The sequence below is a fragment of the Anolis sagrei genome, chromosome 10 (assembly GCF_037176765.1).
Source record: "Anolis sagrei isolate rAnoSag1 chromosome 10, rAnoSag1.mat, whole genome shotgun sequence".
NCBI lineage: Eukaryota > Metazoa > Chordata > Lepidosauria > Squamata > Dactyloidae > Anolis > Anolis sagrei.
In genome coordinates, this window is record NC_090030.1 from 37,177,386 (window position 1) to 37,203,369 (window position 25,984).

At 48.4% G+C, this 25,984-nt stretch overlaps 1 protein-coding gene across 3 annotated transcripts in view; it reads right to left on the reverse strand.

The window, feature by feature from the left end:
* Positions 1 to 23,718, reverse strand: part of AFF2 (ALF transcription elongation factor 2) — a 489,804-nt gene extending 466,086 nt beyond the window's left edge. For all 3 annotated transcript variants that reach the window (XM_067471707.1, XM_067471706.1, XM_067471705.1), the window contains exon 1: positions 23,475 to 23,718. In XM_067471707.1, coding sequence (XP_067327808.1) covers positions 23,475 to 23,521 — 47 coding nt within the window. In that variant the 5' untranslated portion in view covers positions 23,522 to 23,718. The remainder of the gene's footprint in view (positions 1 to 23,474) is intronic.
* Between the last annotated feature and the right edge of the window lie 2,266 nt (positions 23,719 to 25,984).

Genomic DNA, 25,984 nt, shown 5'->3' on the forward strand with positions numbered 1-25,984 from the left:
GTGTGGTCCAGGGTTTCCTCTTCGCTTGGGCGCTTCTCCCGTTCAGGCATTCCAGTTGTTCTGAATCAGTGTCTCTCCCATTCTGGTCTTTCCAGGTGGGCGTTTGGGACTTCCCAACTCCCAGAATCCCTCCTGATTGTTGGCCCACACAAACGAGGATTCTGGAAGTCAACGTTCAAAACACCAGCAAAGACTGATGTTTGGGACTCACTATTGATTGAGGAGAAGACCCATGGGATGGAGGAATCAAAGAGTGGGAAGAGACCTCCTGGGCCATCATCCAGTCCACCCCCATTCTGCCAAGAAGCAGGAATATTGCATTCAAATCACCCCTGACAGATGGCCATCCAGCCTCTGTTTCAAAGCTTCCAAAGAAGGAGCCTCCACCACACTCCCTCCGGGGCAGAGAGTTCCACTGCTGAACGGCTCTCACAGTCAGGAAGTTCTTCCTAATGTTCAGATGGAATCTCCTCTCTTGTAGTTGGAAGCCATTGTTCCCTTGCGTCCTAGTCTCTCTCCAGGGAAGCAGAAAGGAAGCTTGCTCCCTCCTCCTCCCTGTGGCTTCCTCTCACATATTTATACATGGCCCTCATCATATCTCCTCTCAGCCTTCTCTTCTTCAGGCTAAACATGCCCAGCTCCTTAAGCCGCTCCTCATGGGGCTTGTTCTCCAGACCCTAGTCTCCAAGGAAGCAGAAAACAAGCTTGCTCCCTCCTCCTCCCTGTGGCTTCCTCTCACATATTTATACATGGCTATCATGTCCCCTCTCAGCCTTCTCTTCTGCAGGCTAAACATGCCCAGCTCCTTAAGCCGCTCCTCATAGGGCTTGTTCTCCAGACCCTTGATCATCTGAGTCGCCCTCCTCTGGACACATTCCAGCTTCTCAACATCTCTCTGGAATTGTGGTGACCAGAACTGGACACAATTAGCATTATTTTTAAATTTTTAATTATTACACTTGGCCCAGCCATAGGTTTTTAAACGTCGTTGTGTTATTGTTAACATTTATTGCTTATTTTCTGCTTATGAGTTTTATTTATTGTTTTGTATTACTGTTGTTATTGTTTATTGTTGTGTTTGGGCTCGGCCTCATGTAAGCTGCACCGAGTCCCTTGCGGAGATGGTAACGGGGTACAAATAAAGTGTTGTTGTTATTATTATTATTATTATTACTATCTATTCTTGAAGTGACACTCCACCCAAGTTATGCTCAGGTTTTGGGCAAATTGTGACACACCAAGCTCACAAGGTTACCCATCACTGCTCTCGGTCCTTCTCATTCCTGTGCAAATCTGTATCGCTGCCATGTATGAAAGGCATAGGAAATGTTTAATTATTGGCCGATCTGTCTCAATAAGCTATAATAATCTCCCTTTATGAGTTATTTTTGCTTTACCGAAAGGGGGTGGGTGGGGCCCTCCAAGATGGCAGAGACCCATCGCTCTGAGCCCAGAGAAACCTCGAAACACAATTACGAGAAAGTAAACAACCGTAATTGTACACTAAATGCCTTTTGAAAGAGCCAAACGGTGCATTTATACGCGTTAACTCCCACTCACGGAGACTCTAGAACAAACAGCGCATTAGTGAGCACAGAAATGAGGGGGAAGGAAAGAAGGAAAGAAGGGAGGAAGGGAGGGAGGGAGGGGGGGGGAGGGAGGGAGGGAGGGAGGAAGGAAGGAAGGAAGGAAGGAAAGAAGGAAAGAAGGAAAGAAGGAAAGAAAGAAGGAAGGGAGGGAGGGAGGTAGGAAGGGAGAGAGGGAGGGAGGGAGGAAGGGAGGGAGGATGGGAGGAAGGAAGGGAGGGAGGAAGGGAGGGAGGGAGGGAGGGAGGAAGGAAGGAAGGAAGGAAGGAAGGAAAGAAAGAAGGAAAGAAGGAAAGAAGGAAGGGAGGGAGGGAGGTAGGAAGGGAGAGAGGGAGGGAGGGAGGAAGGGAGGGAGGATGGGAGGAAGGAAGGGAGGGAGGAAGGGAGGGAGGGAGGGAGGAAGGAAGAAAGGAAGGAAGGAAAGAAGGAAAGAAGGAAAGAAGGAAAGAAGGAAAGAAGGAAAGAAGGAAAGAAGGAAAGAAGGAAAGAAAGAAGGAAGGGAGGGAGGGAGGTAGGAAGGGAGAGAGGGAGGGAGGGAGGGAGGGAGGGAGGATGGGAGGAAGGAAGGGAGGGAGGAAGGGAGGGAGGGAGGGAGGAAGGAAGAAAGGAAGGAAGGAAAGAAAGAAGGAAAGAAGGAAAGAAGGAAGGGAGGGAGGGAGGGAGGGAGGGAGGAAGGAAGGAGACAAACCCCGCAGCATCTTTTCCAAGCAAGGAGTTCACACACTGACACACCGCTTTGTGAGTGTGTACAAATGTAGTATTTGATTACACCTACAGAAAAATGCCTAACACAGACACACACAAAGCTATCGTGCCACCCACTATGTATGGCCAGTTTCTTCCCACTGAAATCCACTGATACAGAAGGAAAAGGAAAATGGAGACATGCTGGCCTGTTTGCGCAAGCAAATACTTCCAGACACCGTGACAAGGCTCACCTTGCCTCCAAAATTCAGGGGTCAACAAGTGACGCTTCTCGGGGTTTTCTGGGCAAGATTTGTTCCAATGGCCTCCCTCCGAGGCTGAGAGAGTGCAGCTTGCCCAGGCTGACCCAGTGGGGACTGGAAGAGCCCTGACCTCCTGAAGTCCTAGCACAACGTTCAGCCCCGTATCGCCTCCTGCTTTAATTCCACAAACAATGCAACACTATTTATTTTTGACTTTTCAAGTCAGTTTTTCCTTGCATTTCTTTTTCAATGTGAATCATAATTTTGGGGGAATCATAGAATCCAAGAGTTGGGAGAGGCCTCCTGGGCCATCATCCATTCCAACCCCATTCTGCCAAGAAGCAGGAACATTGCATTCAAATCACCCCTGACAGATGGCCATCCAGCCTCTGCTTAAAAGCTTCCCAAGAAGGAGCCTCCACCACACTCCCTCTGGGGCAGAGAGTTCCACTGCTGAACGGCTCTCACAGTCAGGAAGTTCTTCCTCATGTTCAGATGGAATTTCCTTCCTTGTAAAAAAGCATTCCAGCGGGGAAGCATGCGGGGAATGCGGAAGTGCTTCATCAGCGTCGCAGATGGACGATGAAAGCGACAACTTCCCTGGCGGCAAGGAAAAGTTAAAATAGCCTCTGTGTATGTCTGTATTATGTTTGTATGTCAAAAATTGGCATTGAATGTTTGCTATATATGTGTACACTGTAATCCGCCCTGAGTCCCCTGCGGGGTGAGGAGAAGGGCGGAAGAGAAAAGCTGTAAAAAAAAAAGAAATAATAAATTGTAGTTTGAAGCCCTTGTTTCATGTCCTAGTCTCCAGGGAAGCAGAAAACAAGCTTGCTCCCTCCTCCTCCTCTCTGTGGCTTCCTCTCACATATTTATCCATGGCTCTCATCATATCTCCTCTCATCCTTCTCTTCTTCAGGCTAAACATGCCCAGTTCCTTAAGCCGCTCCTCATAGGGTTTGTTCTCCAGACCCTTGATCATTTGTATACATAAAATGACTGATTTGTTAATCCATTCACTGATTTCTCAGGAGAACCCACTGGAGGAGGGTTAAAAAGAACCAGCACTCAACAGGTGTGTGTGTACGCGTGCTATACACACACACACACACACACATACACAACAGCGATAGATATATACACTCAGTCCTCCACATACTCTAGGTTTAGGGACTCAGAAACACCATGAGAGACAATAACTGCAAATCAAAGCACTATTTTTTTCACATCACTATAGGAAAAGGACACACGTCAAACTCCTCAGAGTTTTGGAGCACAAGACTCCTGACCTCACAAAAGAACCAAGTATGGATTGTCAATGTTGCAATCCCAGGTGAGAGCAGGATTGAGGAGAAACAACTGGAAAAAGATGACATGATATGAGGATTTAAAGATCGAACTGCAAAGACTGTGGCACAAGCCAGTCAAGGGGGTCCCAGTGGGGATCGGCACACTGGGTGCAGTGCCTCAAGACCTTGGCCTGCACTTAAACACAATCAGCACTGACAAAATCACCACCTGCCAACTGAAAAAGGCCACCTGACTGGGATCTGCACACATCATTTGCTGATGCATCACACAGTCCTAGACACTTGGGAAGGGTCCGACGTGTGATCCAATACAACAGCTAGCAGAGTGATCTTGTCTGCTGTGGAGTCATTGTTCTGTTTCAAATGACAGCAACAACAACAACAACACATCCACAAAGCTGTTTATATAATAGAGTAAAACTATGTCCCATTAAGTTATGTGTCTTTATTTGTTTTCAATTACTGCATTTCAATATGAATACTAGGTCAATGCAGAGTTTATGGTATGGGATAGTATGGGATATAGTGTTAGTTAAGCATATTGTAATGCTCAGTTGACCTGAAATTACATTTATCTGGCATCTACTAATCCCCATGAGTGCCGGTTAACTGAGAGTCCACTGTCGATAGAGAGAGAAAGGGAGGGGGGTGCTGGGATGGATGGATGGATGGACGGACGGACAGGCAGAGCGACAGACAGATAGGAAACATCCCACGCAAAGGAATGAGCATTGGTAATACTAGTGTGCACATTGCACTACATCAGTGGTTCTCAACCTGGGGTCCCCAGATGTTTTTGGCCTTCAACTCCCAGAAATCCTAACAGCTGGTAAACTGGCTGGGATTTCTGGGAGTTGTAGGCCAAAACATCTGGGGACCCCAGGTTGAGAACCACTGTGCTCCATGAAGGGGCCCCAATTCACCCCACAACTGAGGGACACGTTGCAGAATCCCCTTTCAGAAGATGCTAATCTCGGCCTCCAAACTCTCTGCACCTGTGGTTTGCGCTTGCAAGAGAACGGAAGGTTTCACATCTGTTGTGAACCTCTCTGGCTTCCTCTTCCCTCGGCCGGGACGAGGACGGCTCTTTGCATCCGGCACTGCTTCACTTTCGGGACTCCGAAGGGGGTTCAACATGCACCGATTCCTCCCCATCCCAGAGATCAAAGCAACTTCATCAAAACCCCTGGGCTCCTCCTTCACAAAGTGTAAGATGAACAAGTGATACACACATACACACACACACCAAGTCAGCAGCAAGACAATTAAAATTTGAATCGACAAAGTAGTGTCAATGGGATTGTGGCACAGCTGGCTGAGTGTCAGCTCCATTAACATCACTACTGACCAAAAGGTCATGAGTTCGAAGCTAGCCCAGGTCGGAGTGAGCTTCTGGCCAATTGTGTAGCTTGTTGTCGACCTTTGCAACCGGAAAGACAATTGCATCTGTCAAGTAGGAAATTTAGGTACTAATTTAACAAATTTACGAGGCCATAAAAAAGACTCCAGCAAAAGCATGTGGGGAATTATCTATTTATTTATTTATTTGGCAGTTTTGGGACTCAGACCGGTTTCCAACATCAATATTACAGACAGTCCTTAAAACATCATATTCTAAATCACACTAAAACATTAAAATAGCCAAATACAATCCTATAATTACAGTGGTCAGTCGTCATCAAAAATCATTATTCGTCATCATCCATCCGTATCACAGGATCATGGCTCATTCGTCGAATGCCAATCCCCAAAGCCAAGTTTTCACCTGTTTCCTGAATGTTAAGATCGAAGGGGCAGTTCTGATCTCCAGTGGAAGGGAGTTCCAGAGTCGAGGGGCCACCACCGAGAAGGCCCTGTCCCTCGTCCCCACCAGCCGTGCCTGTGAGGCCGGTGGGATCGAGAGCAGGGCCCCTCCAGACGCTCTTAGCAATCTTGATGGCTCATAGGGGAGGATACGTTCGGACAGGTAAATTGGGCCGGAGTCGTTTAGGGCTTTATAGGTTAAGACCAGCACTTTGAATTGTGCTCGGAAGCTGACTGGCAGAATATAAATATTGTAAATAAATAATAAATAAAATCTGTGTTGTATAAACAAATGGTCTGACATGCCATCAAGCCCCTTCCAATGTCCTCACCAAGTGGAGTGAGTCCAGCGCAGTGGCACCATGGACTATAGTCTTGTCATTGCAAAAGCAGTCCAAGGTGGTATCCACACTGCATAATTATAGGAGGTTGGCCCCACATTAACTGCCATGATAGGGAATTCTGGGCTGTGTAGTCTGGTGAGACATTGGCCCTTCTCTGTTGGAAAGCCCTGCTTCCATAACAACAAACAACACATCTCAAGAGTCCACAGGATGAAGCGAAGGCCCTTCAAGTTGTGTCAAACTGCTCTAATTATGCAATGTGTATGCTCTCCTAGTTGTGGGATCCAGAGATGAGCCACCACCCCATTGAAATGAGAGCGACTGGGTCTCACTGGCCTGCCCTCCCTGCGCTTGATCTGGGCACACTTTGACAGAAGGACAAGAAGGGGAGAAGGTCTGGGGGGACAAGCCCGTCAGAGGCAAGCAAGGCTGCTCTTGGGGTGAGAAAAGAGGCAAGGGCCACCAAGCATTACTTCTAAGGAAGTCCTGCTCCCCATGCTCTATTCTGCTTTGGTTAGACCACATCTGGAATATTGTGTCCAATTCTGGGCATCACAATTCAAGAGAGATATTGACTCTAAGCTGGAATGTGTCCAGAGGAGGGCGACTCAAATGATCAAGGGTCTGGAGAACAAGCCCTATGAGGAGCGGCTTAGGGAACTGGGCATGTTTAGCCTGAAGAAGAGAAGGCTGAGAGGAGATAGGATAGCCATGTATAAATATGTGAGAGGAAGCCACAGGGAGGAGGAGGGAGCAAGCTTGTTTTCTGCTTCCTTGGAGAGTAGGACGCAATGGAACAATGGCTTCAAACTACAAGAGAGGAGATTCCATCTGAACATTAGGAAGAACTTCCTGACTGTGAGAGCCGTTCAGCAGTGGAACTCTCTGCCCCGGAGGGAGTGTGGTGGAGGCTCCTTCTTTGGAAGCTTTTAAGCAGAGGCTGGATGGCCATTTGTCAGGGGTGATTTGAATGCAATATTCCTGCTTCTTGGCAGAATGGGGGTGGACTGGATGGCCCAGGAGGTCTCTTCCAGCTCTTGGATTCTAGGATTCTATGATTCTAAGCCAAATGGACAAATCCTCTGGAAATCCCTCTGACCCGCTTGACCCTGGAAAGCACACATGGTGCGTATGGAAATGTGTGTTAATTTCCATGGGTCAACCAAAGAGTCCATGGGTTAATTGGTGATGCAACGTGGACATTGACGGTGGCTTGAACTGGCCACCAGCCCCACTCAGAGCCAACGCCGTATTGGTAACGATGCAAACATGCCCCCCAATAAAGAGGCCTATTCATACCCCTCGGTTGACATGTGCTGCGGGAGGCCAGCCCATCACTCCCAAGCTGCGGAATTGAATTAACTGGAAGTGACATCTTGCTCAGAGAAAGAGCCCATGCCTTCTCAACCTCTCCATAACAAGGGGACTTATTAAGAGAGATGCCAAGCCGGGGGTCACCACGGAGCTTGGCCGTTAGCTGAACTGGCGTGGCCATCGTCGTCAGAGGGAACTTCAGCCCCGTCTTTCTTGCCCACTGCCTCCTCGCCCTGCGACACGCCTGCGACCGTTGCTTGAGCCGGATCATGGAGTGAGACAAGAAGCAGACGTCCAGAGTGGCCGCCTCCTCCCACAGATCACGTTAAGGACTTCATGGGTCATGCACCGATTCACTTCTCATCCTGCGCACTCCGGTTGCGCTCAGCCACCGCTCAAGCACTTCCCTTGCAAGGCCAAAATGGGGAAAGTCGTTGCCTTTGTGGGTTTTAATTGCCTTTCTTTCCTGAAGTGCTGCTTCAACAGAAATAATTATGGGAATGCTGTGAGGTTGCTTTTGCGAAAACAATGCAAAACGCCTTCTCTGGCACAGTTTGTGGAAGTTACAAAACAGACAGCAGGCAAGTGCAAAAAGAAAGGATTATTGTGTTTTGTGTGACCTAATATCCCTTAAAACCCTGAATCATTTGTATTTGGATTTTTAAAAAACTACAAAAAACTATTAAACTCTCATGGTTCCATTGCTTACAGTTAGAATCATAGACTCCTAGAATCCAAGAGTGGGAAGAGACCTCCTGGGTCATCCAGTCCAACCCCATTCTGCCAAGAAGCAGGAATATTGCATTCAAATCACCCCTGACAGATGGCCATCCAGCCTCTGCTTAAAAGATTCCAAAGAAGGAGCCTCCACCACACTCCCTCCGGGGCAGAGAGTTCCACTGCTGAACGGCTCTCACAGTCATCTCATGTTCAGATGGAATCTCCTCTCTTGTAGTTTGAAGCCATTGTCCCATTGCGTCCTAACCTCCAGGGAAGCAGAAAGGAAGCTTGCTCCCTCCTCCTCATCCCTGTGGCTTCCTCTCACATATTTATACATGGCTATCATATCTCCTCTCATCCTTCTCTTCTTCAGGCTAAACATGCCCAGCTCCTTAAGCCGCTCCTCATAGGGCTAGTTCTCCAGACCCTTGATCCTTTTAGTCACTCTCCTCTGGACACATCCCAGCTTGTCAATATCCCTCTTGAATTGTGGGGCCCAGAACTGGACACAATATTCCAGGTAAAGTGGTCTAACCAAGGCAGAATAGAGCATGGGGAGCAGGACTTCCCTAGATCTAAATACTAGGCTCCTCCTCTTGATGCAGGACGAAATCCCATTGGCTTTTTTTGCCGCCACATCACATTCCTGGCTCATGTTCCCCTTCTTCCCCACGAGGACTCCAAGATCTCTTTCACACGTCCTGCTCTCGAGCCAGGCCTCATTGTCCCCCATTCTGTCTCTTTGCATTTCGTTTTTCCTGCCAAAGTGGAGTATCTTGCATTTGTCCCTGTTGAACTTCATTTTGTTAGTTTTGGCTCATCATCTCTCTAATCTGTCAAGATCCCTTTGAATCCTGCTCCTGTCCTCTGGACTATTGGTTCTCCCTCCCAATTGGGTGTCGTCTGCAAACTTGATGATCATTCGGCAATCAATACCCCACAAGATAAAATACAGTAAAAAAATACATATAGTATAAACTGTATAGAAACAATAAACAATTAACATAATGAAATACAGTTCTCAGCATCTCATCATTAAAATCATTTTCCATCGCGTCGTCCTGTCGTTCCATGAGTCTGCAAATGCCTGCTCAAACAGCCAGGTCTTAACTCCCTTTCAAAATGTCAGAAGGGAGGGGGCCGATCGAATGTCCCTAGGGAGGGTGTTCCATAGACGGGGGGGGGGGGGGGGGCACCGCTGAGAAGGTCCTGTCTCTTGTTCCCGCCTAGTGGCAGCTAGATTACTCACCGGAGCATCATATAGGGAGCATCCCACCCCCCTGCTGCGCTAGCTCCACTGGCTGCCGATCCAATTCCGAGCACAATTCAAAGTGTTGGTCTTGACCTATCAAACCCTATACGGCTCCAGTCCAGCATACCTGTCCGAACGTATCTCCTCCTACGTCCCAACTCAGAGCTTAGGGTTGTCTGGGGAAGCCCTGTTCTCGGCCCCACCTTTGTCTCAAGCACGCTTGGTGGGGACGAGGGACAGGGCCTTCTCGGTGGTGGCTCCCCGCCTGTGGAATTTGCTCCCCGGGGAAATTAGGTCATCGTCATCCCTCCTCACAGTGGAGATAGTGTGTGTGTGTGAGTGGGGGGGGGGGTGTTTCCTGTCCTCCAAAACACATGGGGTACAAAGCAGGGAGGGAGGCATGACCAAGAAAGGAAGGGCTTTGCGTTGCCGTCTTTCCTAATGAGAAGATCCAAAGTGGCCGATGTAAAAGATTTCATTCAGCCCACAATCTCCCGGTTATTTTATGATATGAATAAACGACTCAAAGAGATTTAATCCTTTGCGGAATCAGATTAGGAGAGGCAGGCAAAATCACAACTTGATTCAGCGTGCCATTTCATCCCGTGTGACTAATGCCTTATTTGTATGAAGTTAAAGTGGAATCAAGGCGGAGGAGGAGGAGGGAACACGCTCTTCTCTCTCATCTTAACAGGCAGATCCCATTAGGATCCCTCCGTACATAGCCGTGGGTTACAATCATTGACCAATATATCCGGATGAATTAATCAAGGGAGGGAAGGATGCCTCGCCTGGCAACATTGGAAACTCGCGCGGGCGTCCTCACCGCGCTCTGGAGAGACTCAACAATAATAATAATCCAGGGGTATTGCTCGTAAGAAGGGGGGGCAAAATAAGAGGCACAACCCCCCCCCCCCACACACACACACACACACCCCACACACACCCCACACACGCTCCTATTCTCCTTGGCCACCTTTTACAACCAAATGTAAATTTATATATTATTTATTTATTTACCACTTTTCTATTCCGCCCTTCTCCTCACCCCGCAGGGGACTTGGGCGGATTACAGTGTACACATATATGGCAAACATTCAATGCCAATTTTGACATACAAACATATACAGACATACACAGAGGCTATTTAACGTTTTTCCTGGCCGCCAGGGGAGCTGTCGCTTTCCTCGTCCACCTGCGATGCTGATGAAGCACTTCCGCATTCCCCGCATGCTTCCCCGCTGGAATGCTTTGCTGGAGTCTTCTTTATGGCCTCGTAAATCAGTTAATTTAGCCTCCCCACACTTTTAAGGTGGTACCTAATGGGGAGCTGTCGCTTTCCTCGTCCATCTGTGACGCTGATGAAGCACTTCCGCATTCCCCGCATGCTTCCCCGCTGGAATGCTTTGCTGGAGTCTTCTTTATGTCCCCATAAATCAGTTAATTTAGCCTCCCCACACTTTAAGGTGGTACCTAATGGGGAGCTGTCGCTGTCATCGTCCATCTGCGACGCTGATGAAGCACTTCCGCATTCCCCGCATGCTTCCCCGCTGGAATGCTTTGCTGGAGTCTTCTTTAGGGCCTCATAAATCAGTTAATTTAGCCTCCCTACACTTTTTTTTAAGGTGGTACCTAATTTTCCTACTTGACAGATGCAACTGTCTTTCGGGTTGCAAAGGTTGACAACAGGCTACACACATAATTGGTTGGAAACCCACTCCAACCCGGGCTGGCTTCGAACTCATGACCTTTTGGTCAGAGTGATCTTAATGCAGCTGACACTCAGCCAGCTGCGCCACAATCCCGGTAAAGAGAAGCTTGGCATCTCAGGCATATCCAGCACAGGATTTGGGGCAGGATAGACATGGGGTCCTCGTGGACAACAAGTTAAACATGAGCCAGGAATGTGATGCAGCAGAAAAAAAAGCCAATGGGATTTTGGACTGCATCAATAGGAGTCTAGTGTCTAGATCCAGGGAAGTCATACTCCCCATGCTCTATTCTGCCTTGGATAGACCACATCTGGAATACTGTGGCGCAGCTGCATTAAGATCACTCTGACCAAAAAGGTCATGAGTTGGAAGCCAGCCCGGGTTGGAGTGGGTTTCCAACCAATTGTTTGTAGCCCGTTGTCGACCTTTGCAACCCGAAAGACAGTTGCATCTGTCAAGTAGGAAAATAAGGTACCACCTTAAAAAAGTGTGGGGAGGCTAAATTAACTGATTTATGAGGCCATAAAGACTTCAGCAAAAGCATGCGGTGAATGCGGAAGTGCTTCATCAGCATCACAGATGGACGATGAAAGCGACAGCTCCCCTGGCGGCCAGAAAAAAGTTAAATAGCCTCTGTGTATGTCTGTATATGTTTGTATGTCAAAATTGGCATTGAATGTTTGCCATATATGCGTACACTGTAATCCGCCCTGAGTCCCCTGCAAAGTGAGAAGGGTGGAATATAAAAGCTGTAAATAATAATAATAATAATAATAATAATAATAACAACTGTGTCCAATTCTGGGCACCACAACTGAAGGGAGATATAGACTCTAAGCTGGAATGTGTCCAGAGGAAGAGGGCGACTAAAATGATCAAGGGTGTGGAGAACAAGCCCTATGAGGAGCGGCTTAAGGAGCTGGGCATGTTTAGCCTGAAGAAGAGAAGGCTGAGAGGAGACATGATGAAGGCCATGTATAAATACATGAGAGGAAGCCACAGGGAGGAGGAGGGAGCAAGCTTCCTTTCTGCTTCCCTGGAGAGAGACTAGGACACAAGGGAACAATGGCTTCAAACTCCAAGAGAGGAGATTCCACCTGAACATGAAGAACTTCCTGACTGTGAGGGCCGTTCAGCAGTGGAACTCTCTGCCCCGGAGGGAGTGTGGTGGAGGCTCCTTCTTTGGAAGCTTTGAAACAGAGGCTGAATGGCCATCTGTGGGGGGTGATTTGAATGCAATACTCCTGCTTCTTGGCAGAATGGGGTTGGACTGGATGATGGCCCAGGAGGTCTCTCCCAACTCTAGGGTTCTAGGATTCTCTGAGGGAATGAGCTTGACTGAGCCCAGTGGAACCCACTCCTGCTTCACATGTACCACGGCGGCGGCACCACCACCGCTCTCAAAGGAATCGCAGCCAGAAGTCCAAAGACCATGAGAAGTTGTCTGAAGTCGACTTCCAGTCCCTGCTGACGAGGAATGTGTTTTCCTCCCTCTTTCCCCTCCTTTGAATGTCATCCTTTTATCTTTCGCAATCTCCATTAGTCTGTGGATAATTAGGGTCAGGGAGTTCCTGGCCAAGAGACACGGGAACCATTTAAACAACTCTTTTGATTACGAAGCACCATTAGCCGGCCGGCTTTGAAACCGAGAAGCTTTCAAGTGCGCTTGTTTTCGTCTCTAATCCCTTCTGGACACTGGAAATGGCAGCCATTGTCAAGGGAAAGTTTGTGTACACGCACAGACGTGGGCGCTTCCAGCCTCTCCTCTGCTTTTGGAAAGAGATTCGGAAACAAGGGTAGCAGAGAAAAGCAAAACAAAGGGGAAGATGGTCCTAATTTAGGGTCACCCTTCATATATTGTGCAGGTTGAACATATCTTACCCAAAACATGTGGGACCAGAAGGGTTTCGGATTTTATTCCCCCCCCCCCCCCCCCCCCCGGCATTTGGAATATTTGCATATACATAACCCTGTGCCGGCAGGACTGAAGACCAACAGGTCGCAGGTTCGAATCTGGGGAGAAGCGGATGAGCTCCCTCTGTCAGCTCCAGCTCCTCATGCAAAGGGGACATGAGAGAAGCCTCCCACAAGGATGATAAAAACATCAAATCATCCAGGCAATGTCCCCTGGGCAATGTCCTTGCAGACGGCCAATTCTCTCACAACAGAAGCAACTTGCAGTTTCTCAAGTCACTCCTGACATGACTATACACACACACATGTGTGTGTGTGTGTGTGTGTGTGTGTGTGTATATATATATATATATATATATACACACACATACATACATATATAAGTGGATATCAGAGGTAGAACCCAACACAAACTTCAACACAAACTTCAATGCATGCTTCATGTGCACCTTATTACCTGAAGGTCGTTTAATACACAAGACTTCTAACCATGTTCTGCCAGAAACAAAGTCTGCAAAACCACCCAAAAGCCAAAGTGTCACTTCCACAGCCATCTATACAAACACATTTGGAGCACTTTGGATTTTTTGATAAGGGATACTCAATGTTTTTAGATAAACAGGAACGAGGTGATACAGAACCAAGGCGGAAATTAGAAGTCACACGTTGCAGGGAATGGGCATCTCCTCATTTATGAAAACTTGGAAGGAGTTGCTATCATTGAATAGAAATACATCTCAGTTGGAAAGGTGACCGGTGGCTCGTGGCCGTGCTCAATCTGGTGCCCAGGTGGCCAACTTCGGGATTTCTGCCCTGTCTTCTCTACGGTCTTGATCTTGAGACTTGGATGAGATGGCCTTGGACACAGAATATACTCCGAAACAGGAAAGTGTCCTCTCTGAAGAAGGAAACTTGGTCCTCTTACTAATAATGAGAGAAATGTGCCCCGTTCTTGGTGTTCCCCAGTGACTCTCCAGCTGAGGATGTCCACTGGAAATGCTATCCATGCTGCCCATGAGCCCTTCCACATTGAGCACATTCCACAGGAGGAAAGGAGGAAAACGTCGTCCTCAAGCCAAGCTGAATCACCACCAAAACTCATGGAAGCTGGACAACTTCACAGGACATTCACTAGGATACCACACTCCTCCTTGCCCTTGACCTCAAGGTCTTACTTAGAGCTGGACCACAATTTATGACAAAGATTGACCAAGCCTTCAACAATACATCTATGGAAGAATTTGGGTTGCACAGCAACACATCCTTGAAACACTACAGAGCAGTGGTTGCCAACCCTTGGCCCTCCAGGTGTTTGGGATGTCAAGTGCCAGAAACCCCAGCCAACTGTCAGGAATTCTATGAATTCTGGGATTTGAGGTCCAAAACACTTGAAGGATCAAGGGTTGGGAACCACTGTTAGAGAACAGAATGGCCACTATGAAGGTGAATACCACCAGTGCCAGAGAGATGATGGAACGGGAATCCACCTAGTTCAGAAGACAGCATCCAGATACCTGCCATGTAGACTCATATAATCCAGTTCAATCTGTATTATGTAAATCTGCACTACCATATAATGCAGTTGATGACTACAGTTCCCACGTCAACCTTTACCTCAGTCATTAAATCAAGGGCTGAAAGGAGCGAAGGTGCAAAACATCTGGAGGACCAAAGGTCCACCACTCTTGATTGAGCCAATATTGTCTCCCAAGGTAAGTCAGAGGTCTTTCTCCTGCCTGAGATTCATTAATTGGAATCTTTGTCCACAGAGACCATGCGCTCTGCCCATAAGAGCACATGTTTTGCACATGAGAGCACACGCAGCGCTAGCCAGCAAGGGTGCACTCTTTGCCCAGATTCCCATGGGCACAACATGTGGACACAATGCAGCAAATATCTACACAAACTTGCCCAAACTCCTAGCCTTCTTTCCACTCCACATGTATTCATAGCAGAGTGTTTGGTTGAAGGTTGACTTGTTCTCCACTGTTGTTATTGTTTCAAATCATAAAGTCTTCTGGGTTTTTCATTAGGAAAGCAACTGAGTCCACATTTCACCAATTCGACTCGGCAACACGGTGCAAATATGCTTGCAAACACCAGATCTATTTGACACATCAGGACCTTTGCGACAGGAGTGTTTGCGATCCCACGGGAGGCCAAGAAACTTTGTGTGCTCCCTTGTAATCAATATTAGGATTTAGTCTTGCTCCCCCAATCCTCGGTGTGTTTGGTTTTTGTTTTGCTTTGGTTTTCTGCTTCCACTTGGATACTGACTTTGACAGGCCTTAATCCCCTCAACCGCCTTCCAGAAAGAAGCCTGGCATGTTATTTCTTTATGTTGCAAAACAGAAGACGAAAAAATAAGGGCAAAAAAAAAACCAGATGAAAACTGAAAATGTTTCTGAACAATTCCTTTGGGGGAGATGCATAACACGGATCCCCAATATAACAACACATTCAAAGACAGAACGAGAGAAGATAGGAAGGTTTTTGTTAATTGTTGGTATATTAGTATAGTGGGAGTAGGAGCATACCAACATTTCAGTCTACTACTACTCCCAAAAATTGAGGACTCCTCTTTACAGGTGCCCATCGAAAACAGTTACAATTTTCATGGACAGATTTGGGTTTAACAATTCAAAACTTGTATTGTCGAAGGCTTTCATGGCCGGAATCACTGGGTTGTTGTAGGTTTTTCGGGGCTCTATGGCCATGGTCTAGAGGCATTCTCTCCTGACGTTTCGCCTGCATCTATGGCAAGCATCCTCAGAGGCAGCGAGGATGCTTGCCATAGATGCAGGCGAAACGTCAGGAGAGAATGCCTCTAGAGCATGGCCATAGAGCCCGAAAAAACCTACAACAACCCAATTCAAAACTTGAATCATAGACTCACAGAGTTAGAAGAAACCCCAGGGGCCATCAAATCCAACCCCATTCTGACATACAGGAAAAGGATACCAAGTATGCCAACAGATGGCCATTCGGCTTCTATTTAAAAGCCTCAAAGGAAGGAGCTTCCACCAGACTCCAAGGCAGAGAGTTCCACTGCTGAACAGCTCTTCTCTCAGTCAGGAAGTTCTTCCTCATGTTCAGGTGGACTTTCCTTTCCTGTCATTTGAACCCATGGCTCCAGGGCAGCAGAAAGGGAGCCTGCTCCCTCTTCCTTCCAATACTGAAGCATGTCTCTCATGTCTCCCCTCCGCCTTCTCTTCTGCAAGCTAAGCAGACCCAGCTCTTTAAGACACTCCTCAAGGGATTATTCGTGGTCTCCAGACCTTTTGCCCTTTTAGTTTCCCTCTTCCTCTGGACTCCTTCCAGCTTAGAGTTAATACCATTCATGAACTGTTCTGCCCAGAACTGGACACAGCGTGATTCCAGGTAAAGAGGTCTTGCCAAAGCGGAATACAAAGGCACCATGACTTCCTTTGATCTAGACCAGAGGCCCTCATACACATACACATACACACACACACACACACATATACATATATATATATACTAGCCGTCCCCTGCCACGCATTGCTGTGGCCCACATGGAGGTTCTGTGAGGGAGGTTTGGCCCAGTTCTATCGTTGGTGGGGTTCAGAATGCTCTGTGATTGTAGGTGAACTATACATCCCAGCAACTACAACTCCCAAATGTCAAGATTCCATGTTCCCCAAACTCCACCAGTGTTCACATTTGGGCATATCGAGTATTTGTGTAGAGTTTGGTCCAGATCCATCATTGTTTGAGTCCACAGTGCTCTCTGGATGTAGGTGAACTACAACTCCAAAACAAAAGGACACTGCCCACCAAACCCTTCCACATATTATCTCTTGGTCGTGGGAATTCTGATGCCAGGTTTGGTTCAATTCCATCGTTGGGGAAGTTCAGAATGCTCTTTGATTGTAGGTGAACTATAAATCCCAGGAACTATAACTCCCTGTAAGGAAGTAATAATGCCACCAAAAATATGCGAAGAATGTATTAATGCCACCAAAGATTGTAAGGTAGTTCCGAGAATGCTAAATTAAACTGCCACCAATATGTATAGAGACGCTGGTATTAAAGTCTCTGTTTGTCCCTATTTGCGTTGTGAGGTGATTTTGGTAGAGTGGATGCACCGAACGTAAAATCAATGGAGATGAGGCAGATTTAAAATAACAAAGAGAACAAGTTTATTGTTAAACAAAGCTTATTGTTGCAATATAAAGATGTTGAGCTTGGCATATGCTTGATGGTTACAATATGGCTTGGTTGAGATACAATTCAGGCTTTTGATGTTACAACTCATAAACTCTTTCTGTAGTGAAGCGCTTTATTATTTCAGTGTTCCCTGTTGTGAATATTCTCACTGTTTGTCCTATACTGGATCAAACCACTGATCTCCAGTCTTCCACTACTGGCGATCCTAAAAACGCCTCTGTTAAATTCTTTTTACTCAAAGTAATCTAACGAGGTTTTCCCTTCAGCTCCCTTGCTGAAGAAATATTCACAAACACTAAAAACTAACTGTCTCTACACTGCTTCACTTCTCAGAGTCCCTATCTGACTCTGCTCCTCTTCTCAGGGTCTCTTCCTCCTGACTGAAACTTAACTGTCACTTTCAAACCTTTTTCTCTTTAAGCTCCGCCCACCTCCTCTTCAGCCTTGTCTCCATGGCAACCTATCTCTCACAGCTGGGCCATAGGCCACCAATGTAAAACACAAATACAGTTTTAAACACATTATAATAAACACTTTATAATAAGCACTTCTGTACACTCCCAAATGACAAAATCCATTTTTTTAGTGAAGGACAAACATTGGGTTGTTAGGTGTCTTGTGTCCAAATTTGGTGTCCATTTGTCCAGTGGTTTTTGAGTTCTGTTAATCCCACAAACAAACATGACATTTTTATTTATATAGATATAGATATCTGGTAAGCCACTCTGAGTCCCCTTCGGGGTGAGAAGGGCAGCATATAAATGTCGCAAATCAATCAATCAATCAATAATTGGAGCACAAAGGCAAAGGTTGGGCAGCGTATCCCTCTCCCTGTTCAGGAGTGAGCCCCACCAATGTACATGGGACAAACAAACATCTGGACGCAACTGCAAACGCGTGACCTGCCCACGGCCTTTTCTACACATACTTACACATAACACACAAGCGGGAAAGGACATTATTCTGACTTCAGGGCGCAACCGCCTTCCTTTGGCAGGAAACTGATTCCCAGCAAACAAACAGAGGCACGGGGGCCTTGTGCATTTTGACAAAGCAAAAGGTATAAATGACATTGTATGAGCACGTGGTTCCATCAGGAGGTGGCTGGGCAGGATTGCGAAGTCGGGCTGGTGTGCATATCAACCGAATTTCATCCAGACCGATCGAAATGTGTATGTATAGCCTCGGAGTCACTGTATGGACTTATTACAGCATGCAAAGCAAGGCATGTGTAGGGAACCTCATGCTGCCAAATGCATATAGTTGGAAAGAAAGAGATTCCACAACAACAGAGAGAAAACAAACAAGGACATCTGATCACCTCTCAACAAAAGACTGCTCCAGGCACTGTCAGGCAATAAAATGCTAATCAAGGTGGTCAGTTGAAACATTCACACCTAGCTTCAACACACAAGAGTCCTTTGTCCCACCCTGGCCATTCCACAGATATATAAACCCTTTTTCCTAGTTCCAACAGACCTCACTGCCTCTGAGGATGCTTGCCATAGATGCAGGTGAAAGTCAGGAGAAAATGCCTCTAGAGTCTAGACCATGGTCATATAGCCCGAAAAAACCTACAACAACCCAGAGAGGAAACAAACAAGGACATCTAATCACCTCTCAACAAAAGATTGCTCCAGGCACTGTCGGGCAATAAAATGCTAATCAAGGTGTTCAGCTGAAACATTCACACCTAGCTCCAGCAGACAAGAGTCCTTTGCCCCACCCTGGTCATTATTCCACAGATATATAAACCCTTTTTCCTAGTTCCAACAGACTTCATAACCTCTGAGGATGCTTGCCACAGATGCAGGCGAAACGTCAGGAGAGAATGCCTCTAGACCAGGGGTCCTCAAACTTTTTAAACAGAGGGTCAGGTCACAGTCCCGCAAACTGTTGGAGGGCCGGATTATAATTTGAAAAAAACATGAATGAATTCCTATGCACAATGCACATATCTTATTTGTAGTGCAAAAACCCATTTCGAAACAATACAATAATTAAAATGAAGAACAATTTTAACAAATATAAACTTATTAGTATTTCAATGGGAAGCGTGGGCTGATGAGATAGGATTGTTGTTGTTGTTGTTGTGTGCTTTCAAATCGTTTCAGACTTAGGTTGGCCCTGAGCGAGGGCCGTGTAAATGACCTTGGAGGGCCGCATCTGGCCCCCGGGCCTTAGTTTGAGGACCCCTGCTCTAGACCATGGGCATATAGCCCGAAAAAGCCTACAACAACCCAGAGAGCAATCAAATGCTAATCAAGGTGAAACATTCAAACATAGCTCCAACAGACAAGAGTCCTTTGTCCCACCCTGGTCATCATTCCACAGATATATAAACCCCTTTTCCTACTTCCAACAGACCTCACAACCTCTGAGGATGCTTGCCATAGATGCATGCGAAACGTCAGGAGAGAATGCCTCTAAAACATGGCCATATACATGGACACCGGGATGTTTTTGTAATACAGGCATCGAATTGTGCCTTGTGTGTGTAAGCCGCCCTGAGTCCCCCTGGGTGAGAAGGGCGGGGTATAAGCAACCGCAATAAATAAATAAATAAATAAATTGTGGCGCAGCTGGCTGAGTGTCAGCTGCATTAAGATCACTCTGACCAAAAGGTCATGAGTCCGAAGCCAGCCCGGGTTGGAGTGGGTTTCCAACCATTAGTGTAGCCTGTTGTCGACCTTTGCAACCCGAAAGACAGTTGCATCTGTCAAGGAGGAAAATAAGGTACCCCCTTAAAGTGTGGGGAGGCTAAATTAACTGATTTATGAGGCCATAAAGAAGACTCCAGCAAAGCATTCCAGCGGGGAAGCATGCGGGGAATGCGGAAGGGCTTCATCAGCGTCGCAGATGGACGATGCAAGCGACAGCTCCCCCGGCGGCCAGAAAAGAGTTAAGCAACCTCTGTGTATGTCTGTATATGTTTGTATGTGAAAAATTGGCATTGAATATTTGCCATATATGTGTGAGTCCCCTGCGGGGTGAGAAGAAGGGCGGAAAATAAAAGCTGCAAATAAATAAATAAATAAATAATATAGTCCGAAAAAACCTACAACAACCCAGTGAAAGCCTTTGACAATACATTTCCCAAAGAGCCTGTAACCAAAAATCCTTCTGAAAACAAGCTCATAGCGACCATCAGACAAGAGAAAACATTCTGCATTTCTCTCTTTTTCAAAAAATAGAAGAAAAGCATCAGGAAAAGGGAGAGAGAAGCCAAGCGCTTTCCTTCCCCTTGGAAGACACCGTCTCCACGCTGGCCACACTGACCAGCCCAAAAGACCCCCCCAGAAGCCCCTCAAATTCCGGCTCAACGTGGCAACACACTCCTCCTTCTTCTCCTTCTTCTTCTCCGAGGCTGCCTCTCCTTGCGATGATGACACCTCCACGCTCCATTATAACGGCTCCTATTAAATTAATGATGTTACCCACACCATAAATTAGGCAAATTGTATGCAAATACTGTTTGAGTAGCAATACAGCGGTTATCAGCTGCCTGCAAAAATAAATTAGTTTGGCAGGGTAACGATACTGTGGAGCAGCATATTTAATTGCGCCCTAATTTTATTGTGATTATTACTTTTAAGTAACAACAGCGCGGTTATTAAGCGACACAATGCCGCGCTTTACGCAGAACTGATAACACACTTCTCCTTCACGAGATCCACGGCGCCGGATTGCAGATTAATACCGACTGATAGCCGGGAATTTACGGCCCTCAAGAGCGCGTCTCAACCATTGGCCACGGGAAAACATGGATGGAAAACCAAACGTGGCAGATATTTGGGATTTTGAGCCCAGGTGGCAAAAGGGGGGTTGCTATTATTATATTATTATTATTATTGACACAAAAGCACAGTATTATTTATATTATTGGGTTGTTGTAGGTTTTTTGGGGCTATATGGCCATGTTCTAGAGGCATTCTCTCCTGACGTTTCGCCTGCATCTATGGCAAGCATCCTCAGAGGTAGTGAGGTCTGTTGGAACTAGGAAAATTGGTTTATATACCTGTGGAATGATGACCAGGGTGGGACAAAGGACTCTTGTCTGCTGGAGCTAGGTGTGAATGTTTCAACTGACCACCATGATTACTATTTGATTGCCTGGCAGTGCCTGGAGCAATCTTTTGTTGAGAGGTGTTTAGATGTCCTTCTTTGTTTCCTCTCTGTTGTTCTGCTGTTCTAATTTTAGAGTTTTTTTAATACTGGTATTTTTGATACTAGTATTAAAATTTTAGTATTAAAATTGTTCTAATTTTAGAGTTTTTGAATACTAGTATTTTTAATACTAGTATTAAAGAATTCTAAAATTAGAACAGCACAACAACAGAGAGGAAACAATCAGGGACGTCTAATCACCTCTCAACAAAAGATTGCTCCAGGCACTGTCAGGCCATCAAATGCTAATCAAGGTGGTCAGTTGAAACATCCACACCTAGCTCCAGCAGACAAGAGTCCTTTGTCCCACCCTGGTCATTCCACAGATATATAAACCCATTTTCCTAGTTCCAACAGACCTCACTACCTCTGAGGATGCTTGCCATAGATGCAGGCAAAACATCAGGAGAGAATGCCTCTAGAACATGGCCATGGGGCCCGAAAAAACCTACAACAAAATGAACAAAATCCGGCTACCAGCATTAAAAAATTCTAAAATTAGAACAGCACAACAACAGAGAGGAAACAAACAAGGACATCTAATCACCTCTCAGGAAAAGATTGCCCCAGGCACTGCCAGGCCATCAAATGCTAATCATCAAGGTGGTCAGTTGAAACATTCCCACCTAGCTCCAGCAGACAAGAGTCCTTTGTCCCACCCCAGCCATTCCACAGAGATATAAATCCATTGTCCTAATTTCAACAGACCTCACTACCTCTGAGGATGCTTGCCATAGATGCAGGCGAAACGTCAGGAGAGAATGCCTCTAGAACATGGCCATAGAGCCCGAAAAAACCTACAACAACCCAGTGATTCTGGCCATGAAAGCCTTCGACAACACAGTGATGAGGATGATGATGATGCTATCCCATTTCTGTTCAGCACTCACTTGTTCACTTGGGAAAGCCAACCCCCCACAAGGAGCCCAAACCTGGGCAGATGCTATTCCAAATCTTGAGGAGCAACAAAATACAACCCTGACCCCCCAACTTCTGTGCCCCACAAACATCAACTTCCGGCTTGAACCAGACCCCTCTTCCATTCCCAAAGTGTGGCGGGGGGGGGGGGGGGGCAGCTGGGTGGACTTTGGCCATGGTCCTTCTCCTGGAACATTTGGGCCAGGTCAAGTCGGATGGGTGGGAATCACCTCTCAAGAAAGGATTGCTCCAGGCACTGCCAGGCAATTAAATACTAATCAAGGTGGTCAGTTGAAACATTCACACCTGGCTCCAGCAGACAAGAGTCCGGCTTGGAGGGGGGGGGGGGCAATCAAGGAAGGGAAGGGAGAGGGGGAAAGGGCAGCTGGGGTCTCTCTCTCTCTCTCTCAGGAAGGGGGGGGGCTGGAGAAGATACTCCAGAAAGTGCCCGGGGGGAGAGGAGGGGGCAGGGTCTTGAGGGGGGGGGTCAACCCCAGGTGGCACCAAAGGCTTCTCCTCATCATCATCATCCTTATAACACAAATACCAATAATGCAACGTCCGATCAAGGACCCCTCTCCCCCCTCCCCCCAAGTCGGAGCCGGACTGCGCCGGAGCCCCCCCCCCCCCCCCGATTCCTCGAATAAAAGGCGCAGAAGGAAAGCCAAGGAGGAAGAGGAGGAGGAAGAGAAGGAGAAGAGCATGGGAAGTAGTCTCTGGGCTCCTCGGGGCATTCCTTCGGGGCTCGAGACAAGACCCCCACCCCTGGCATGAGGGGGGGGGGTCCTTCTCTTGTGCCTGGGCAGCTCTGGGTGGGAGCCAACCCACCTCTCCGAGCCTCCTCTCTCTCTCTCTCTCTCTCTCTCTCTCTCTCTCTCTCTCGGGGGGGACAGGGCGGAAGACCACCAAGGGGTTGGCATTGCTGGGGTGGGGGTCATTTCCCAGACAGACCCCCAGCTGGCCCTCGAGGGCGCCCGGCATTCCGCTCGGGACGACCCCTCGGGTTCTTCTTCTTGTTGTTGTTGTGATGTTTCCAAACCGAGGACCCGCTCTGTCTTCTCCCGGTTGGGGAGACGCGGACCCTGGGGGGGGGGGGTCCTTCTTCTTCCTCCCGGGAGAAGCCCCCCCCCCCCGCACATGCCTCCCTCCCACCCACCCCCTCACCCCCGCCACCTCTCTTCTATTGATGATGATGGTTTTGAATGAGGAGGGAGAGCTCCCCCATCCCGGGCCCATTCCCCCCCCCAATCCTCCCCCCCCCCCCCCGGCCTTCCTCGCCCGCATTCACTCACTCACCAGGGCTGGTCCAGGTCCCAGTCTCGGAAGAAGTCGAATAGATCCATGTCGGCGCGCCTGGCTCGCCCTCCTCCCCCTCCTCCTCTGCCTCGCCTGCCTCGGCAGACCCCCGCCCGGAGACCGGCCAGCCGGGAAGGAAGGAAGGAAGGCAGGAGGAAGGCGGAAAGAAGGCGGAAGGCGAGCTGGAGGCGCTTCTCCTTCGCCTCCTTGGCAGGAAGGCAGCCGCCGTTGGAGCCGGGCGCCCAGGCCGATGGGGGGGGGGGGGGGTGGACGAGGAAGGGATGGGGGGGGGAGCCCGGGAGGAGGAGGAGGAGGCGGTGGTGGCGGTGGTGGCGGCGGGCGCGGCTCGGCTGGGGGGCTGCGAGAGAGGCAGAAGCCCCGCCGCCACCGCCGGAGCAGCAGCAGCAGAAGCAGCACCACCACCTTCCTCCGCCTCCGCCTCCTCCTCCTGGTCCACAAAGGGAGGAGCCACAAGAAGAGGCAGCAGCGCCTCCCTCTGCACCCCCCCCTCCTCCCCGGCCTCGCGTCCCGCTCTTCTCCTTCCTTCCTTCCTTCCCTCGTTCCTTCCCTCCTTCTTTCTTTCTTCCCTCCTTCTTTCCTTCCTTCCTTCCTTCCTTCCCTCCCTCCCTCTTTCTTTCCTTCCTTCCCTCCTTCCTTCCTTCCCTCCTTCTTTCCTTCCTTCCTTCCCTCCTTCTTTCCTTCCTTCCCTCCCTCCTTCCTTCCCTCCCTCCCTCTTTCTTTCCTTCCTTCCTTCCTCCTTCCTTCCTTCCTTCCTTCCTTCTTTCTTCTTTCTTTCTTTCCTTCCTTCCTTCACTCCTTCTTTCCTTCCTTCCTTCCTTCTTTTTTCTTTCTTTCTTTCTTTCTTTCCTTCCCTCCTTCTTTCGCTCCTTCTTTCCTTCCTTCCCTCCCTCCCTCTTCCTTCCTTCCTTCCTTCCCTACCTCCCCCTTCCTTACTTCCTTCCCTCCCTCTTCCTTCCTTCCTTCCTTCCTTCCTTCCTTCCTTCCTTCCTTCCCTCCCTCCCCCTTCCTTCCTTCTTTCCTTCCTCCCTCCCTCCCTCCCTCCCCTCCAAACTCGGGCTGAGAAAGGCGGGATACAAATACAGTAAATAAATAAACTAATAAATACATAACTCCCCCCCTCCTTCCTCCCCCCCCCTCCATGTCCCGCAGTGGATGGGGCCTGGTGGGGTCAGCAGTTGGTGAGGGAAGGGTTCAAGGGAGTTCTCCGGGACTCCCTCAGCCCCGCCACCCCCAGCTGCAGACCATTCCTTGCAGCCCCCCCCCCCCCTTCATGGCTCTCACCTGGGCACATGACACATTACTCGCCGCTGTGGTGGGACTCAGGCCCACAGGAACCCTTCCCTCATCAACGGCCAGGCCGGCCAACAACAACCATCATCCACTGCAGGGCATGATACACGACACATGCTCTCCTCCTCCCTTCCTTCCCTCCCTCCTCACCTTCCTTCCCTCCTTCCTCCCCTTTTTACTTCCCTTCTTCCATCCTTCCCTTCCTCCCTTTCTTCCCTCCTTCCTCTCATTCCTTCCCTCCTTCCTTCCCCCTCCCTCCCCTCCTTTTTACTTCCCTTCTTCCTTCCTCTCATTCCTCTCATTCCTTCCTTTCCTCCTTCCTCCTCCCTCTCCTCCTTTTAACTTCCCTTCTTCCTTCCCTCTTTTCCTCCCTTCCTTCCCTCCCTCTTCACCTTACTTCCCTCCTTCCTTCCTCCCCTCCTTTTTACTTCCTTCCTTCCTCCCCTCCCTTCCTTTCATCCTTTCTCTCCTTCCTTACTCCCTCCGCTGCTCCTTCCCCTCCTCCCTCCCTTCCTCCCCTCCTTCCTTCTCTCTTTCCTCCCTCCCCTCCCTCATGGAAGCAACCCTCCTTTATGAGGTGGGGGGGGGGGGAATAACCGGCACAAACGGGAAACGCTTTTCCTCCTCCAAACCCTCCCCCCCCCCGTAAAATGGACTGTCCTTTTCTCTCTGGCGCCTCCTCGTGGCCTCCACTCAGATAACGGAGCAGTGCTGGAATTTCAAGTGATGGTGGTTAGGTGCCTGAATTCTGGGGTGTGGGTACACCTGGGTCCTCCCCACTTGCCTTCTTCAAGCGGAGCTTCAAGTGCATCGGAATAGGTTTGCTGCCACTGAGAAGTCCTGGCCCTCAAGCACTCTTAACTGGAGGTCAGCTGTGACCAGCAGTGCTGCAGAATTCAAAGAGGCACACATGGAGGATGAAAGGGAGAAATGTACCAAGAAGAAGACGCGTCAAACCAACTCTGACCGGGACCACCTTCTGTCTGGAAACCAATTTCCTCAAGAATAGGGCTCCACAACCCCCTACGGACCCATTGCCACGACACTCCACTTGGAGGCCCATCATCCTTGGGCTATGAGGGTTTGCCTAAGGTACAAGAGGCCCCTTGAACAGCCAGGGCTCCAGGGTAAGGAATCCTGGGAGGTGTAGTCCCACAAGGTCTGCCTGGCAACAACAACACCAAACTACAACTCCCAGG